The sequence below is a fragment of the Pituophis catenifer genome, unplaced genomic scaffold, assembly GCF_029215685.1.
Source record: "Pituophis catenifer annectens isolate HBS135680 unplaced genomic scaffold, rPitCat1.0.hap2 SCAF_3, whole genome shotgun sequence".
Lineage (NCBI taxonomy): Eukaryota > Metazoa > Chordata > Lepidosauria > Squamata > Colubridae > Pituophis > Pituophis catenifer.
In genome coordinates this window covers 113,811,395-113,831,653 of record NW_027256883.1, presented here as the reverse complement: position 1 = coordinate 113,831,653, position 20,259 = coordinate 113,811,395, and the positions used below count along the sequence as shown (strand labels likewise).

At 39.8% G+C, this 20,259-nt stretch overlaps 1 protein-coding gene across 1 annotated transcript in view; it reads right to left on the bottom strand.

Annotated features, from left to right (window-relative positions):
- Window positions 1-19,562, bottom strand: part of KIAA1614 (KIAA1614 ortholog) — a 46,874-nt gene extending 27,312 nt beyond the window's left edge. Inside the window, exons 1-2 of the mRNA XM_070941051.1 lie at window positions 18,539-19,562; window positions 16,580-16,643 (exon numbers count right to left, since the gene is read on the bottom strand). Coding sequence (XP_070797152.1) covers window positions 16,580-16,643; window positions 18,539-19,562 — 1,088 coding nt within the window. The remainder of the gene's footprint in view (window positions 1-16,579; window positions 16,644-18,538) is intronic.
- Between the last annotated feature and the right edge of the window lie 697 nt (window positions 19,563-20,259).

The window sequence follows — 20,259 nt, the reverse complement described above, 5'->3', positions numbered from 1 at the left end:
CCAAAAAGACCTGATCAATGCATTCATCAGTGATTTTAAAAAATCCTTCAAAGAGCTCTAGCATACTGGAAACCTAAAAGAAATATTTCTTTTGAAGAAGACAAAAAAGGTTGGCAGCAACAGCAGGATGACATCACCTAATATAGACTATAAAGCTGAAAGACCTCAATTTTCTGACAATTCATCTTGAACCACCCAGACACAATTCTACCTAAATTGGCCTGTTGGGAACCAGTGAGAGCATGGGAATGATTTTTCCAAGCCTTATATGATACACCAGATTTATTTAATTCATATGACTAGTCATTTGCCAATCACCATTAATGAGGGCTAAGAAAAGAAAAATGGTAAAATAATAAAACATAATATGGTGCAACTGGGCCAGGGACCAGACAGTTCATATCATATATCAGACTCATTTGATATTCTGGTGCAGGGCCTTCTTAAAGCACCTTGATCTATATCCAGAAGCAGATTAAAGGTAAAGGTTCCCCTCGCAAATATGTGCTAGTCGTTCCCAACTCTAGGGGGCGGTGCTCATCTCCGTTTCTAAGCCGAAGAGCACTGTCTGATGACGATTCCGTGATAATGTGGCTGGCATGACTAAATGCCAAAGGTGCCTGGAACACTGTTACCTTCCCACCAAGATGGTCCCTATTTTTCTACTTGCATTTTTACGTGCTTTCGAACTGCTAGGTTGGCAGAAGCTGGGACAAGTAACAGGAGCTCACTCCTTTATGCGGTGCTAGGGATTCAAACTGCTGAACTGCCCACCTTTCTGATTGACAAGTTCAGCGTCTTAGCCACTGAGCACTCATAAAATAGAGGTATTACATTAAGAAGGAATGTTGACCTGTCCTTGGAAATGGGGCAGAATTAACAAATGGGAAGACTTTCAGAGAAATGACTAAGGAATGAGTGAGGGAAAGAAAAAACCCTAATTCAGGAATGGATAGAATAAGTACATAAGTACTCCTATCCAACTCCTATTCATACTCTAAAACTCCGTAAATACTATAAATACTATAAAACAACATACTTATACCCACATATTTATATGTTTATATTTTTCTTATCCTTCTCTTGAGTATCTGTGATATTAATAAGTGAACTCTGTTTTTCTCTCTAATTTTATAATTTTATAATTAATATTAATTAGACCTGTTAAGCCATCTTATAGATATATACAAAAAAAAAAAAAAAGGTTGATTATATATGAGAATTTAGATTTCTATAATTATTACTAGTTAAGGGGAAAAAAATAGGGTTGGATTTGTATTCTACTAATTAAATTATTATATAGGATTTTATATTTATTTATATTTATTGTAATCTATTTATACCTATTTATACTTATTTATATCTATTATATCTATTTATATCCAACTTTTATTAAGATCTGAACTTAGAATTTATTAACTCATTAACTTATCGTGGTCAACTTATACAATTTAGAATATCTATTTGTATTTATCTATATCAATACTATCCATTAGGATCTGAAATTAGAATTTATTAACTTAAAATAATTACTTGTACTGCTAGCCTTTAACAATTTACATATATTACTCACTCTTTTCTAAGATTGAATTTAGATTTTATTAAGTGATTAATTGATTAGTATCGATATTTTGTCTGCCTATTTGGAGGAGAATTATATAATTAGTGATTGTTAATTGCTGGAAACTTTATAGTAGCCTACTACAGTATTTTGGAAATTTAGAACTTAGTATTAATTGGAACTTATTGAGAGTGTAGAGAGGACCAATAAAGGAGCGAAATAAAGGTCTAAGAAAGCTCCTCAGAGAAAACGTGGCAAGTGCCACTGGATGAGAATTTGGAGAAAGATAGAGGAGATAATAAGAGACCAAAAATCGGTTCTGAAAGAAATGGCAAGTTTGACCTCCACAATTGCAAAAACTGGTAAAAAAGCGACATCTATACCTACCTTAGCGATGTCTTCCCCAGCCACCCAGAAATCAGTAGAAGGTCTCCAGAAACTAGACAAACCCCCTATAACTCCTACACTGCAAACGGTACAAACATCTCTTCAGTCAATCCAAGAAACAATGCTTGCGATGCAAGAAAAACTTTTGAATAGTCACTCCGAATTAAAATCAGACATCCATGCTCTTGATTTTAAAATGAATGAGATCCAAACTGCTATTGCTAGTAACGAAAACAGAATTTTAAAAGCAGAACAAAGAATTGAAAAAAACGAGAAAAAACTGGACACAGTAGACCAAACTTTGTCGGCACAAAACAAAGAAACAGAAGACGTGCTGATCCAACTTGAGATGGACAAGGCCTCGTTTTTCTTGCGTTTCCAGAACATCCTGGAAGATAAAGATGAGGATTTAGGTGATAAGATAGCGGAGTTGATTGCAGAAACTCTGCAGCAAGACAAGCAGGAAATAATTCGTGAGATTGACGAGGTGTACAGAGTTCAGACAAATTACGTAAGAAGAAACAGACTCCCCAGAGAGGTCCATGTGCGCTTTGCTAGAAAAACAGTTAGGGATATCCTGTATAATATAGCTCGGGAGGAAAAAAATTACCTATGGGGGAAAAGAAATTAATATTCTGAAACAAATTCCGAGAAGAGTGAGGGAAAGGAGGAGAAATTATAAGTTTTTGACAAATCATCTAAACAGGAGAAATATAATTTTTAGGTGGCTTTTGCCAGAAGGACTGCAAATTTCCTGGCAAGGGAGGAAAATAAGAATTGATTGTCTAAGTGATGCTCAAGACTTTTTAGAACAACTAAGGGGAGGAGAGGAGGAACAAACCAGTAAGGAGGATAACGAGATAGTAAATACGGAAGAAGAGATATCCCAAGAGCAAATTACTAGGGAAGACATAGAAGAGGAGAAGAAAAAGGAGGATACTGAGGAAAGAGGGAAAAAATCAAGACCAGTGAGAGCAGTGACTTTAAAAGGTAAATAAGAACAAGAGACTAGAAACCAATTTCAGGAATGAACGATACCAAGATCATATCGGTAAATGCGAATGGATTAAACGATTACAAAAAAAGAAGGATAATATTGTCGAAGGTCTGGGTCCGAGGGAGACCACTGTGCCACAGATTGCTGGGTGTGAGTCCCTCTTTGTGAGATGGGGTCATGGGGTTCAGATGGGCTTGCTGCTTACGTACCTGGCTCCCTGCCGCGTGGCAACGGCCCTGCCCGAGCTACTCGACGTGATAGCCACGGTGGCAGTTGATACACCCAGGCTTATGGTCATGGGTGATTTCAATCTGCCGTCCGTTGGTGAAACGTCAGAGATGGCTCGGGAGTTCATGGCTTCCATGACGGCCATGGACCTGACCCAGTTAGTTCATGGCCCCACTCACAGGGGGGGGACACACGCTGGACCTGATTTTTGTCTCTGGCCGGTGGTTGAGTGGTCTTATTATAGGGGATATAGACATGAAACCCTTGTCATGGTCAGATCACTCACTCCTTCGTCTGGACCTTCGAACCGCTACACCCCGCCGCAGGGAGGCGGACCCAATTAGATGGATCCGCCCCAGGCGCCTGATGGATCCTGATAGGTTCCAGACGGAGCTTGGGCCAATTCCTGAAGATCTGGCACACGACTCGGCCGAGGACCTGGTAGCTGCCTGGGATCGGGCGGCTGGTGGGGCCTTGGATCGAGTCATGCCTTTGCGGCCTCTGACCCGGTGTCGATCCCTCGCGGCTCCTTGGTTCACCGAGGAGCTGAGGGAAATGAAACGCCGGAAAAGACGCCTAGAGAGCGGTTGGAGGGCCAGTCTCGCTGAATCTGACCGAACACTGGTAAGGTCGCATATTAAGACCTACCTAGTGGCGATAAAGACGGCAAAGTTTAACTACTTTTCCGCCTCTATTGCGTCATCAGGGAATCGTCCGGCCGCCCTGTTCAGGGTAACCCGCTCCCTGCTCCATCCGGGAGCGCGGGAGGATCCCTTGGAAGGCAGGGCGGAGGATTTCGGACAATACCTGTATGACAAAATCGCTCAGATCCGGGGGGATTTGGACTCTGACTGGGTAGATCAGGGCAGGGTGACGAGGAATAGTCTTGAGAATGTTACCTGGGAGGAGTTTGATGCTGTGACTCCGGATGATGTGGACAGGATTTTGGGGAGACTTAGTGCGGCCACATGTTTACTGGACCCGTGTCCCTCCTGGTTGGTACTGGCCTCCCGGGAGGTTACACGAGGCTGGCTCCAGGGTGTTATCAACGCTTCGTTGAGTGAGGGTCACTTCCCCGCCGCCTTGAAAGAAGCGGTGGTGAGGCCTCTCCTCAAGAAGCCGTCCCTGGATCCGGCAATATTGGCCAACTATCGTCCTGTCTCCAACCTTCGCTTCCTGGCGAAGGTTGTTGAGAGTGTGGTCGCGCGACAGTTTCCACAATTCTTGGAGGAAACATCCTATCTAGATCCGTTCCAGTCGGGTTTCAGGCCTGGACACAGCACGGAAACGGCATTGGTCGCGTTGGTTGATGATCTCTGGAGGGCTCGGGACAGGGGTTGCTCCTCTGTTCTGGTCCTGTTAGACCTCTCAGCGGCTTTTGATACCATCGACCATGGTATCATGCTGCACCGGCTGGAAGAGTTGGGGATGGGGGGCACCGTATTACGGTGGTTCTCCTCCTTTCTCTCCGACCGGTCGCAGTTCGTGTTGGCAGGTGGGCAGAGGTCGACCTCAAGGCCTCTTATATGTGGAGTGCCTCAGGGGTCGGTCCTCTCGCCCCTCCTGTTCAACATTTATGTGAAGCCGCTGGGCGAGATCATCCGTGGCTTTGGGGTGAGATACCACCAGTACGCTGATGACACCCAGCTGTACATCTCCACCCCAGGCCACCCCAACGATGCCCTTGAAGTGATGTCCCAGTGCCTGGAGGCTGTGCGGATCTGGATGGGGAGGAACAGGCTCAGGCTCAACCCTTCCAAGACTGAGTGGCTGTGGCTCCCGGCATCCCGATATAGTCAGTTGACTCCATCACTGACTATTGGGGGCGAGTCGTTGGCCCCCACAGAGAGGGCTCGCAATCTGGGAGTCCTCCTGGATAGGCAGCTGTCCTTGGAGGAACATCTGATGGCTGTAACCAGGGGGACCTTTTGTCAGGTTCGCCTGATCCGCCAGTTGCGGCCCTTTCTTGATCGGGATTCCCTGTGCACAGTCACTCATGCCCTCGTCACCTCTCGCCTTGACTACTGCAACGCTCTCTACATGGGGCTCCCCTTGAGGAGCACCCGGAGGCTCCAACTGGTCCAGAATGCAGCAGCGCGGGTAGTGACGGGAGCAGCCTGGCGCTCCCATGTAACACCGCTCCTGCGCGAGCTGCACTGGCTCCCAGTGGTCTTCCGGGTGCGCTTCAAGGTGTTGGTTATCAAGGTGTTGCGCTCCATGGCATAGGGCCTAGCTATCTTCGAGACCGCCTGCTGCCACCGACAATCTCCCATCGACCCGTGCGCTCCCACAGAGAGGGCCTCCTCGGGGTGCCATCAGCCAAACAGTGCAGGCTGGTGACCCCCAGGGGGAGGGCCTTCTCTGTGGGGGCACCTACCCTCTGGAATCAATTGCCTCCAGAGATAAGGAGAATCCAAGACCTCGGTGCCTTCCGCCGTGCCCTTAAAACCTTCCTTTTCCAGCAAGCCGGGCTGGCCTAATTTTTTAAGTGTTTTTAAGTGTTTTGTTTATTGTTTTTAATTAATGGGGCCAAATTTATATATGTATATTTTAACTGTATTTTAATATTTGTACTTGATGTTTTTACTTGGCTGTTCACCGCCCTGAGTCCTCAGGGAGAAGGGCGGTATACAAATTCAAAATAAAATAAAAATAAATAAAATAAATAAATTGTCGAAATTGGTGAAACAAAATCCCGATATTATCTGCATCCAAGAGGTCCATATAAAAAAAGATGAAGCTGACTATTTAAATTACTGTAAATTTGGTAAAGTATTTTCCTCACTAGCTGAGAAAAAGAAAAGGGGGGTCGCTATCTATGTTAAGAAAGGAATAATGGCAGAATGTAAATATAAAGATGAAAAAGGGAGAATACTCATAGTTGAAATAATGAGAGGTAACTCTAGACTGCTATTAGTAGGGGTTTATGCACCGAATAAAAAACAAGGGAAATTCTATAGGAAATTGCAGGAACAGTTGGCAAATTGGGCACATCTTGAAATATGTATGCTAGGGGATTTTAATGGAATTGTAGATCCAAAGCTTGATTATAAGTGCGATATAACCAAAAAGAATAAAAGATCTCCCTTACCAAAGACTTTCTTTGATTTGGTGGATGAGATAAATCTAATTGACATGTGGCGTACCTTACACCCCCAGGACAGACAATTTACATTTTATTCCATCCCACAGAACTCCTGGTCCAGAATCGATATGGTTTGGGTTACTAGAAAATTGGCGTTAGAAATTAAGAAAGTTAACATGGGCACCAATACTTGGGCAGATCATAAGCTCCTTGAAATCAGTTGGTCCCATGATACGAAGAAAATACAACAGAAATGGAGCTTAAGGACCAATCTCCTAAATGAAAAAGAGTTCACACTCAAATTGAATGAAGAAATCAAACGCTTCTTCTTAGAAAACGGAAATCGAGGGACAGCCAAAGAAATTGTGTGGGACACTATGAAGGCCTATGTCAGAGGAGTAGCTATTTCATATACTGCCTTTAAAAATAAGGAAAAAAGAAAGAGTAGAGAAGAACTTACTCAAAAATTATTACAAACTGAGGTTGAACTACAGCAACGACCGGGAGATGAGGCGACGAAACAACAGTGGTTGATGATGAGACATAGATTGAATCTATTGGACCAGGAGGAGGTAGCTCAAAAAATAAGAAGATCTAAGCACTATTGTTTCGAGAACGCTAACAAGTCGGGGAGATGGCTGGCATATAAATTAAAAAAAGAGAAGGAAAAAAACCAAATACTAGCTTTAGAAGACCCACAGGGCATCCTGCTGACGAAGGAAGAAGACAAATTAGAAAGCATAAGAAAATTTTATGAATGTCTTTACAAAAATGAAGGAATTGAGTTAAACAAGGTAGAACAGTATTTGTTGGAAGCCAACCTTCCTCAAATTCCGGAAGAAGAAAAGGAAATGTTAAATGAAAAGATCACCATAGGGGAGTTAAGAACCGCCTTATCCAAAATAAAGAAGAACAAAACCCCAGGCCCTGATGGTCTCCCCGGGGAATTATACCAAAAACTTGATGATGCCCTGAAACTGGAACTGTTAGAAATTCTAAATGATGTTATTGCTGGCATAACAATCCCAGACTCCTGGAGGGAAGCGTATTTGACGATCATTCTGAAAGAAGGTGCCGACCCGAAGCAGATCTCCAACTATAGACCTATCTCACTGCTTAACGCAGATTACAAATTATTTATGACTATAATAGCGGAGAGATTCAAGAAAATTCTAAACCGATGGATACATAAGGATCAAAATGGTTTTCTCCCAGGGAGACAGATTAGAGACAACTTGAGAACAGTCCTAAATACCATTGAATATTATGAACAACACCCTGGAAAACAGATGGCTTTAATGTTTGTCGATGCCCAAAAGGCATTCGACAATTTGAATTGGACCTTCATGATAAACCAAATAGATTTAATGGGATTCGGGACTAATTTTAGGAGGATGATAGAGAATATCTACCAAAATCAGAGGGCAAATATATTAGTAAACGGAGACAGAACCCAGACATTTCAGATCCAAAGAGGAGTCAGGCAGGGATGTCCCCTATCCCCCTTACTTTACATTCTAGCATTAGAGGTTTTACTTAGAAGGATTAGAACTAATGAAAATATCAAAGGCTTGAAGATTAGGAAGGAAATATTTAAAACACAGGCTTTTGCGGACGACGTTGCCTTCATAATAGAAGACCCATTAGACACTGGCTCAAAATTAATGCAGGAAGTTCAGAATTATGGAGAAGTCGCGGGCCTTAAACTTAATAAGAACAAAACTAAAATAATTGTGAAAAATATGACAAACCTACAAACGAAAGAACTAGAAGATTTATTAGGCCTCCAGGTAGTTAAGAAGATAAAATATCTGGGAATATGGATTACGGCGAGACTTTCTTCATTAAAAGATGATAACTATATCCCCTTATTGCAGAAAACTAATCAAGACCTCGATAGGTGGAGGAGGCTTAAATTGTCCCTGACTGGTAAAATTGCGGCGATCAAAATGAATATTTTACCGAAATTTCTATTTCTATTTCAAAATATACTGATATCACTAGATAAAAAAAAATTTTTGGATTTGAATAAACATATCAGGAATTTTTTGTGGGAGGGTAAGAAATCGAGGATTTCTCTCAAGACACTTCAAGGGAAAAGAAATTTGAGAGGGTTTGGGCTCCCTGACTGGGAATTATACCAAAAGGCGGCAAAAATAATTTGGATAAAGGAGTGGATCAAATTACAAGAAGGTAGAATTTTGACACTAGAAGGACACGATCTCCTTGAAGGATGGCACGCTTACCTCTGGGATACAAAGGATAGGAGGAAAACTCATTTCTATAAACATAAAATTAGAGAGACATTGATTCGTACGTGGCTGGAAATTAGACAGAAGATATATACCAAGGTTCCTAGCTGGTTGTCGATTATGGATGCTCTGGTGGCCCCAAATAGAAGAGGGAACTATAAAATGGGCACATATAAGGATATCTTGGATGAAGAAGGGAAGCTCAAACCCTTGGAAGTATTGAGGGACCAGGGGTTTATTCTGGATTGGTGGAAATATCTCCAGATTAAGTCTAGATTTCAAGAAGATAGAGATAAATGTGGTATTGAAATGAAATACGGATATTTTGACAAAATTATTTGGGGACCAGATAAGAAAATGTTATCGAAAATCTATAACTTTATATTAGATGAGGATAGAGCCGAGACGATAGCTAAAAATCAGCTAAGCATTTGGGAGAAAAACTTAGGATATGGCCTTAATTTTAATGACTGGGAGATAGCTTGGAACAGAAATTTCAAAATAACGAAATCGGTAACATTCAGGGAAAATCACTACAAAATGTTGCATAGGTGGTACCTAGCCCCGGACAGGCTGGCCAAAATATTTCCAAATTCCTCTGCTTTATGTTGGAAATGTGGAAAGACGGTCGGCACCTTTTATCATCTGTGGTGGACTTGCCCTGAGACCAAAAAGTTTTGGTTAAAGATTCGACTCTGGCTCTCGGAAATAATGGGACAGGAGATAGCCCTGGCCCCGGAATCCTTCCTCTTAGGTATGATTGAAGATGGTCTCGACAACAATAAAACCCAACTGGCAATTCAAATTATTACTGCGGCTAGATTAGCCTTTGCGAAACTCTGGAAATCCAACTCTACCCCCTCTGAAGAAACATTAATAAATAAAATTCTAGAGTGCGCAGAGATGGCTAAATTGACGAGCGAGCTAAAAAATGAAGAGAACTCTAAGTACTACGAAGTATGGGGAATTTGGTATAACTGGTTAAAGAATAGGATAAAAATATGATAATAGGTTATGATTTGTTAGACACCCGAAATGGACTTAATTGTATAGAAATGTAGAGAATTGTATAGAACTGTATATTGTATAGTTATGGATGGAATTCACCTAATGTTTGATCTATGAAATGTGTAAACACTGCACCTCGGATCAAGATTGTGATTGTACATTGTCTTTTTAAAAATTGGAAAATTCAATAAAGTATTTAAAAAAAAAAAAAAGAATAAGTACACAAAATAGATTTATGCAAAGGTCCTCCTAGCTACAACTGCTAATTGGTCTTCAAGCAGGATCCAGAAATTTAGGAAAACTTCCAAATTGTGCAGAAGTTTTCTCTGGGTTAGTTAGCATATACAGAATTGCAGAAATCTTTGGAGCTGCGCAGCTCCCAAAACAATAGCACTTGACCTTTCTTAGAATTGAACCTAAGCCAGTTCATCCCTATTTAGACCATAGTATAAGATGATGGTATCACTTGATCAGCCCACAGTTGAGATGTAAACTGGGTATCAACAACATACTGATGATACCTAACTCTGTGTCATTAGTTGATCTTGCCCAACAGCTTCATATAGATGTTAATAGAACTGGAGAGAGGGTTAAACTCCAAGGATCTCTACACTGCAAGGACTTAGGGATGGATCCCTTCCCCTCACCAATATCAGGCTGAAGAGGGAGAAGAATCACCTTATTAATTTTGCCTCTCCCCTCGCAATTCCTTGGGCTGATCCAGAAGGACACCACAGTTATCAAAAGCTACCAAAAGATAAAGAAGGCTCAGAGTGGCATCTACTTGGATCACAAATGGCTCCTTGGGGTTGGGGTGCTTTAGGACCGGCTCAGCCTCAAACGGTCTCTTTAGTTCTATCTTGAACTTGCCAACGATTATATACCTGTGTGATCAATGCCACCTCAATACAATAACCAAGGTCTGAAGCCTAATTAAAAGGGGTCCACATAAATCATTTACTTCAGGGTCCTCTGAAGCTGCAGCCCAATCTCATTCCCATCAAAGGGACTACTGCCTCCTTCACTCAAGACTGAATTCACAACCACTTGAAATCAAACAATTACCTGCCTTCGAAGATGCTTTGACCAACCAGGAGAGACATGGAGCTAATAAATAGGTGGCCATCCTCACAGCCTCAAGGACTCAGGAGGATGGTGTTCCACAAGAAAGGTGTTGCTACAGAGAAGGCATGACTCCTGGGTCCAACAAGGTAACATTATTTGCTAGAAAGGATTCCACTGAGTTGTTTACAGTAAGCACAAGGGACAATTATATACCTAAATGGTGGGTGAACTGCATTCTTTTAGGCTTGTCACCTGTTTTTCCTAATATTTGAGCTGGATACTGCTGAAGAAATAATTAAGCAATGGATCAACACTACTAGCTTCAAAGTGAGTTAAGCCAACTATTAATGGAGCCTTCTTGCAAGCTCTTTTAACACTTTCCCCTCAATAATCTTGGAATGTGGATTCAGAAAAAATATATTATACTGGGATTATGCCATTTGACTCGAGCAAAACTTAATTAGGAGCATTTTTTACACTATATATTGTATTCTAATCAAAAGAAATATTACTTCAATAGCTTTTTAAAAAAATTCCAAAGATACAAGACAGTGTACATTTTACTTTATATGAGACAAAATGCAAAAGTTACCTATCAAGTTGCCAAATTCTGCTGCCTATTCATAAGGATTCCCATTAAATCTTGGATTTTAAAGATTTGACTTTTTTATGATGATAGAAGTACTGTCTGTTATATAACATGTTATACAATACACAGTACAATTTTGTTTTTTCTCTATCCCTCTTCTTTCTAATTCTTTTTTCTTTTTTTAAAAAACATTTTTTTTAAAAATTTTCTTCTTTACATTTCCACATCAATATTCATCTTTTATATATCCATTTTCCCTGTTACTTCAATTTACCTTTATCTATACAAGTGGTTCTATTATTTATTTATACATATTAATATATCAATTTACTAAATTACAATCATATATCATGTGTCATTTCCATTTCTACAAGTTTGTTATTACGTTCTAACTCCTATATTTTCCTCATTTAATCTTTCCTTACCTTTTACACCTCTCCTCTAACCATTTATTCCAAACCATATAGTACTGTTTCTCCCTTATCTTGTATTTCTTTTGTGAGTCTATCCATCTCTGCGCACTCTAAAACTTTCCTTATCACGTTTTCTAATATTTTTTTCATTGTTTTGTTGCATTTTATACCTTTTTGAAAGTTAATATTTTTTTTAAAATAGGTAAGGACATGCTGTCAGAAGGTCACCATTTTATGACAGGATGACTAATCTCGATATATTGGTAACTATTTGGGTAACATTGAATACTAATATTTCTCTTTATCTACTATTTAGGTAAAATTGGATTATCTGTAATTTTATTGAGTCTAGTTTATCAACACAATACAATTTTCTTTTTGTTGGATTATCACATGAAGTCATTACTAAAATTGCATTTAAAGTACTTTGTAAAATCTTAAGTAAAATGTTCAAAGTCCAAGTATTGCTTAGTCTAATCAATTTAACACTTTAGTTTTAAAAGGGAAATGATGCATAGGTATATATTTTGTTGGATTATATGCTAGTTCTCAAGTATAAAAATTGCAGATATTTATAAATTCAAGAGGGAAGGGTGCATGGATAGGCAAACAGCTATATATGTATGAATTATATAATTTTAGAGCTATATTTGATTTGACATTTGATTATATATTAGAAAAATATTTCAATTCAAATATCCTACATACATTTCCTAGGAATGAATGCCAAGTATTTGCAGCATTGCATGTCCTCTATTTTTAGAATTCTATCCTTTGCTCATTTTGAAATTGTTTATATTCCATACAAACCTCTTATCATATTCACAAATTTGATATGAAAATCAGTTACAGAAGTGTCATCTTAAGATAGTACATTAAACTCAAATAAACTGTCAGGCCTGGAAGCCATTTTTTGCATTAGGCCTTCAGACCTGCCACATTTACTACTGTGGGAAACTGGGAGGGGGGATTGTATGGAGCCAGAGTGATATATAGTCATAATAACATTCCTTCCTCAGAAAGTCAACGACAAATTGCCTTGCACCTTTGAAGGCTGGACTTGGGAGGCATCTCCAGTTGGGATGATGTTTAATTGGACCATGTGATGGACTTGTGGGTATTGGGCAGAGACTTTAACTTTTCTTTGGGTGGGGAAAACCTGGAAACGTTCAGATTCGGGTTTTTCCAGATGTACCAATATGACATCTCTAATAAACTGTAGCTTTGAAGAACTTCAAACCTCAAGAGTTTTATTTCATTGAGTGTGTTACTTGGAACCCTGATATAAACACAGATCTACACCAATGTTCCCTTGTCTCCCAACTTTAGTTGCCAAATTCAGAAAATGATCCCATAAACACCTTTTCCTAAAACTCCCTCTTTATCTTGATTTTTATTGTTGCTGTTTCTTAGTTCAAAAATATTAAATGGGAAATGTTACAAAGCAAAATATCAACCACTAGGACAAGATCTTCATTTATAGAATAAGGAACCTAGGTTCCTTAAACATTGCTAAAATGCATAAAAACTCGATGGCTGCAATTCAGTGCTTAGTTTGGAAGTGATGCTATCTGTCCAGAATAAAAAGACTGAAATAATCTGGAACGGCAGATGACATCCCAGAGAGTAAATACCATTCATGAAAAGGCAATTTATCAGTTCATAGTGATGCTAGTATTTAGGGCCTGCCAATCTTATGAGGAGGCCAATCTGCAAGCAAATCCATAACATGCTTACAAAATTCTGCACATGCTTTCTAGTATCAAAGCTTTGCTTTTAGCTGTTCTATGATGCTACTTTGCAACATTTTTCTCATTTCTCAATTATTTCAGTTCAGTCAATTTATTACAAGCTGAAATGGGTACAATGTACCCATGAGCATTTTTTTATATAAAGTTTGTCATTGTACATATATACACAGTATACCCATACAACGAAATTCACATAACACCCAGAGACCAAGCCAGATGACAATCCCCAGACATACCCCCACTCACCAAAAATTCCCCACCCCTAAACCACCCAAGCATCCACACAGCAGACCAAGTAATGATGTCCAACAGCTCACTGATGGTGGCCATGAGCAAAGTCCAGAAGGAGTGATCTATGTTTAGGTTTTAAGGAAGTTACCATATAAAATGTGGTAATGTCTAAAATTAGAAAAATGTGATGGTATCTAAACTCCATGTAAAATGTGACATGTAAAATTACATAAAACATGATAAAATCTAAGACCATACAAAACGTATCTGTGTTGAAGGAACTTGGCACAGCAGGTTCCAGCAGATGTTATATGCTGCTGTACAAACCTAGCCACATGCTCTGTAATAAGAGTTCTATCAGGAGCATTTGGACATAGGTCAAGTCTGATTGACCAGGATATCTGCTGATCAGAGGGAGGATAAATCTGGTACACGTCTCTCTGTAAAAGGAGCAATGAGGAAGGACATGTTAAGTGGCTTCCAGCCCTCCAGAATCACAGACACAAAGCCTTTCAGCTCTGTATTAAAATAGAGTTCTGATATTTTTTCCCCTAGAATTAGGTAAACCATCAAAAGCAACAAGGAGGAGTGGAACATTAGAAAACAACTAAATTGTGCCCTTTGGACCAACAATTGTTCTCTCTTTTTTCAGAATCCCTAATGTGGCCTGAAAGAAATTAGACATTTTTTTTCTGCATGTATTTTGATAAATGTATATTTAGAGCAAATGCCAAACTGAAAAGGTTTTAAGATATTGCAGGATCCAATCTGGGTTAGTCACCTGGTCCAGAGCTTTAGTCTTCTGATTTTTCAGACTCCTGGTAACCACACATCCTGGTGAGAAGTTCCCTGAGGATTTGGATTGGATCCTGCAACCTTGTCCTGGGATACGCATATTTGCCTTCACTCATGAGTTGTAAGATATGTTATAGTAAATGGCTATTGTCATTTGGAAAAACTCTTTTTTTTCCGTAACAGAGAACTGAAAAACCCATAATACCTTAGTTTAGTTGGAAGTTGGACTTTGAAGCAGCAGGACAGAAAGAATATTGATGCTTTTGAATGTTGTATTTATTTTATTTTATTTATTTATTTTTTTAATTTGATTTATATGCCGCCCTTCTCCGGAGACTCAGGGCGGCTTACAATGCGTTAAGCAATAGCCTTCATACTTTTGTATATTTATACAAAGTCAGCTTATTGCCCCCACAAACTGGGTCATCATTTCACCTACCTTAGAAAGGATGGAAGGCTGAGTCAACCTTGAGCCTTGGAGAGATTCGAATCAGCAGTAAATTGCAGGCAGCTGTGTTAATAACAGGGTGCGTAGACCACTGTACTATCAAGGCTCATTTATTTATTTTATTCGCCTTATATGCCGCCCTATCTCACAATGGACTCAGGGCAGCTCACAACAATAAAACACAAGCCACAATAAAAATAAAGACTAAAATCTAAAAAAATTAAAATTAACCCATTAAAACCCTTAAAACCCTGTCATCAGACCAGGTCAAGGGATTTGAAAAGACAAGTTTTTAATTCCCGGCGGAAGGTGCGAAGGTCAGGCGCTAGTCAGAGCTCCAAGGGGAGTTGATTCCAGAGGGTGGGCACCCCAACCGACAAGGCTCTACCCCTGGGGGCCGCCAGCCGCCACTGTCTAGCCGACGGCACCCTGAGTAGGCCCTCTCTATGGGCGCGAGCCGGGCGATGGGATGTTGTTGCTGGCTGTAGGTGGTCCACCAAATATCCTGGTCCTAAGCCATGTAAGGCTTTATAGGTCAACACCAGCATCTTGAATCTCGCCCGGAGGGCAACCGGTAGCCAATGCAAACCACGCAGGAGGGGTGTAACATGGGAGTATCGGGATTCTCCCATCACAACCCACACGGCTGCATTTTGCACCAGCTGAAGCCTCCAAGTGGTCCTCAAGGGCAGCCCCATGTAGAGAGCGTTGCAGTAGTCAATCCGTGAGGTGACCAGTGCATGAGTAACTGTGCGTAGGGCATCTTGGTCCAAGTAGGGACGCAACTGGGCGAATGCCCCCCTGATCACGGTCGTTATCTGGTCTTCTAAGCTCAACCGTAAATCCAGAAGGACACCCAAGTTGCGCACCCTGTCTACAGGGGGCAAAACTTCACCCCCTATAGTCAGCGATAGCACCTCTCCCCTAAACCGAGATGCCGGTACCCACAGCCACTCGGTCTTGGCCGGGTTGAGTTGCAATTTGTTTCTACCCATCCAGACCCATACTGCTTCCAGGCACCGGGCCATCACATCGAGGGCATCACTGGGTTGGTTCGGGGTGGAAATATAAAGCTGAGTATCATCAGCGTACTGATGATACCTCACCCCAAAACCACGGATGGTCTCCCCTAGCGGTTTCATATAGATGTTGAACAGGAGAGGCGAGAGAACCGACCTCTGAGGCACCCCACAGGTGAGGGGCCTCAAGGTCGATCTCTGCCCCCCCTGCCAACACCGGGGGGGGGGGCAGAGATATTGGTAAAGGCTCCTGAGAATATTATGGACAGCCAAAAAAACCCAAATCAATGAATCATTGAATAAATCAATCCCGATTTCTCACTCAAAACATAAATGACCAGGATCAAATTATCCTATTCTGGATACATTATGCAAAGACTGGAAAAGGCTCTAATGTTGGGGAAGGTGGAAGAAACAAAACGAAAAGGGTAATCAGCAAGTAGGCTGGATAGACTTAATTACAAAGGCAATAGATGCACTATTGCACAGGTGTCAAACTTGCAGGGTCATGTGGCTGTCACGTGACGTTTCGTGACTTTTTTCCCTTCACGGAGCTGGGGTGGGCGTGGCTGCATGTGACGCATCCAGCCCATGAGCTGACATTTTGACACTCCTGCTTATTGGAAGACCTGAAAAACCATGTTAGATACAGATCTTCATAGAGAAAATGTACATGGTCACTAGGAGTCAAAAATGACGATGGTATATAATCAAGCAAACAACCTTAGTTTAGTAGCTCTGTAATCTTACCGATAGCCTTCAGAATCCTGTAAGGAGACATTAGAATCCCAGGCTCCATCATTCGGCACAATCTCTGTAATCATGTGATAAAAGAAGTACTTAATTAATTTTGTTCATTTTAGTCCCAAGAAACATAACAGAACATTAAAAAGATACCCTTTGTTTTAGTATTCCTCATTGCTGATATTATCCATTTTTTCATGATTGCTGTGTGTCAATCTATTATAAATAATTTTCCAAAGATTGTTGAACTTTACCATATTGCTATCAAATTTGGAAAAATTATCCAACCCAATCATTACCTATGTAAAAATATTTAAAGAACAAAATGTCAATTTCAGCAACCCATGCTGAAGTAACATACCACCAGTAAAACATTTTGTATCAGTCCTTCTTCCCTTAGTATAATATTGTGTGAGAATTTAATATTCTTTTTCCACTATGATACTTATTGTGGCCCATAAATTACTGTATCTAAATTTTGCTTCATATACTCTTTATCTTGTACAGTTCACTGCATCAAATGCAGAGTGATGATGTCTTTTAATAAAATGAATTATGGAATGAAGTACAGAAAATGGTTTGTCCATGAAATGAGGATATATCTTTAGATTACCATTTTTTTCTTTTTACAATGTTATAATCCCTTGCTTCAAGGTGGAGTCAAGGCAACTGAATGCAGCTGAGCATTTACTGGCCAGATGCCCTTCCTGACACCTATGCAGTTTACAACAGATATTTTCTTTGTGCCCCAATAAAGAAACATCTGTCACTACCTAGGATTGAACTCTCAGTTTTTCAAATGGGAGGCGAGTGTCTTCACCTCTAGGCCACCTTACATTTAGACTACCAATATGCCCATGGAAATCGTTATCGGAGCTGTTGATACTTCAGAAATTATTCAGAAATGCTTCAGATCTTTCAGAATTTTTACTGTAATATTTAAAGCAGCTGAGTTTTTTTTTCAGGCTACTGTCTGCCTTCTTTAAGTCTTGTATAAGATCCTGGAAAACATTGAGCTACTTGAATGAATAGGACATGCTGTTCTCATGCTTGGCCATGGGCAGAAGCAATTATTTTGAATAATTTTTGAAAAGTGCACAGTGCTAAATGGTATGAATTAAAGTGTCATGCAAATATTAAATTAAATAGAATATATGTCAATTGTCAACATTTAAACAGTAGTTTAATCAACATTAAATAAATCAACATTTAAACAGTAGTTTACACTTTTATTCACTTGTTTTCAACATCAGATCTAAAAGTTTCACTCAAATTATCTCAACTAACTTCACAGTTACACTTCCCTATCTCATCATCCTATTTGAAGGATGCTGAAAACTCTCTTGCATACTTACATATACATATGACACCATGTCCATTAGAACAAATAGAAAGATTTTAACTAATTGTCAACATTTCCAAGTATTCCCTAAATAACATGAGAAAAACACACAGGGAAATGTCAGGATTCAAGTTCATACTGTGTATATGTTTCCCTTCTTTCCCCTACCTATTGAGTTTAAAACCAATCATTTTTCATTTGTGTCTCTTTTTTAAATGGAGGGATTGATCAGAACCACAATTAAAATGCAATTAGTTTCACATTTTCTTCATTGTTACAATCCCACAGAAAATCAATGACCATTATTAAGAGATGTAAGGAATGAGTATAAAACACACAAGAAAAGTTCAAAACCAAGGTAAAATGGATTTTGGTTTCATTATCAGATTTTACTTCTCTTGGAGATCCAAAGAAAGGGATTTAAAAAACCCAAAATTTAGATCAAAGCCCAAGAGTGGGATAACCTAAAAAATGAACTGTGCAAAATAAATGGAGTAGGAGCTGCAGAAATCTGGTTACGTTACAGATTCTCTACTGTAATCGTTTCTGAGACATTTTATCACCTATCTAAATTACAAAGATATTTCAATTTTTATCACCCAATTTTCATCACATCAACCTACCATCATTAGGCCCAAGGTCTTGGATTTCCTTCTGGTAAGTATCCAAAGTATGAGGTTCCTGCAAATAACTTCTGTTCAACTGTGATGTGCTCAGCATCTCCTGCAACTTAGTCCGGTTTCTTTCCACTCTCTCTGCTAAAGACAAAGTACTGACATTGCTGCTGCTACTGCCAAGACTGTCCCAGCTCTCCGTTCTCCAAATCCTCCCAATTGATGCCACCTCAGAGCTGTCATTCTTTTTCATAGAATTGCTGTCAAACTCCTTAGGCCGAATTAGATGGTCTTCTCTACCATTTGTTTCTTCAAAAGATGTTGGGATAAAGGAAAGGTCCTTTAAAGAGCCAGTACCAGAGATGGCATTTAAGGGTACCTTTTTTGTTGAGCTTCCTAAAGAACTCTTTTTATCTGATATGTTTCTTCCTGGGAGCCTCCTGAATTCCTTTGGTGGACTCATGCCTGTGGGCTCTCCTGTTGCCATAGTTTGTGTTTCAAAATCATTGATGTATGGATCTGGAAGGCTTGTTCCCTGAAATTCCTCCTGCATCTGATGTGGATACTCAGTGCTGTCCAGCAGCACATCTGTTAAGTAAGTGCGGATTTGAGCTTGTGGCTCCACTACTGCATTCTGAAGAACAGGGTCTGTTGGTGGCTTTCCTTTCCATGCTTTAAGCTTCCTTAGAGAAGCCTCTTCCTGGGATGTTGCTTCAGTTCGCTTGTTTATGAGGTTCCTTTTCTCTTTAAGAGCTTTAACCTTAGATTGCAAAACAGAGGTGGACTTACTTACAGACCCTTTCTGTCCCACTGGAATCCATGTTGGCCCACTAAGAGAAAAATTATTTACATGTTCAGAGCATTTGTCAGGCTGTTTGGGTCTAGAAGTATTTTTAGCACACTGCTTTATGCTGCCTATTCTTTTTTCAGTAGAGAAATTTTCCTCCATGGTCTCGTGTCCAGCTGGTAACAAACCTTCTGGGGGGAAAACAAAAATCGTTTGAGCAAATCTGGTTGCTTTGCTTGGGAACATTTTCCAAAGTTAATATCTTTTAGAATGGGCTGACACCTTCTATCTGGGGAAAGACCTTTGTACAGAGCTGTATACTAAAAATACTACTACTCCACAAAGTGTGCAAAATTCTGTACAATATAATCTGACCTCCAGCAAATTCACATTCCATTAATTATGTGGACTATATTCTAATTTCCTTACAGGGAAAAAACTCTGGTGCACTAAAACCCTTTTCATTACTGCTGACAACAAAGCTTCTATTACATGGTAAAATATTTAAATAACTACATTAACATTACACTATATTTTTGCCAAGAAAATCTGAACTGTGTAACCTGTACAGTTTATACAAATTAAAATTTTCCAATTTTGTATGTTTATTTTGTATACTAAGATTTTACTTAGTCTGCTAATTTTACTTGGTTCTGCTAATCATTTGGAAGACCAAGAGAGCCCTATTATTTTTCAGGGCCCTAAACTTTTCCCTTTTTCAGTTCCTACACCCCACAACCCAGCTGGCAGGCATGGTTCTAAGTATATATCTATACTTATTGAAACAAGTATGTATCTGAAGTTATTACATCACAAAAGCTTGCTTCTGGCCATTGGACACAATGCCCTAGGCCACTATGTTATAAGATTACTATAAGGTAATTAAAATAAATTCCTTCAAAGATAGAGTGGCTTGGAAGATATTTGAGATTCCTTGGAATGA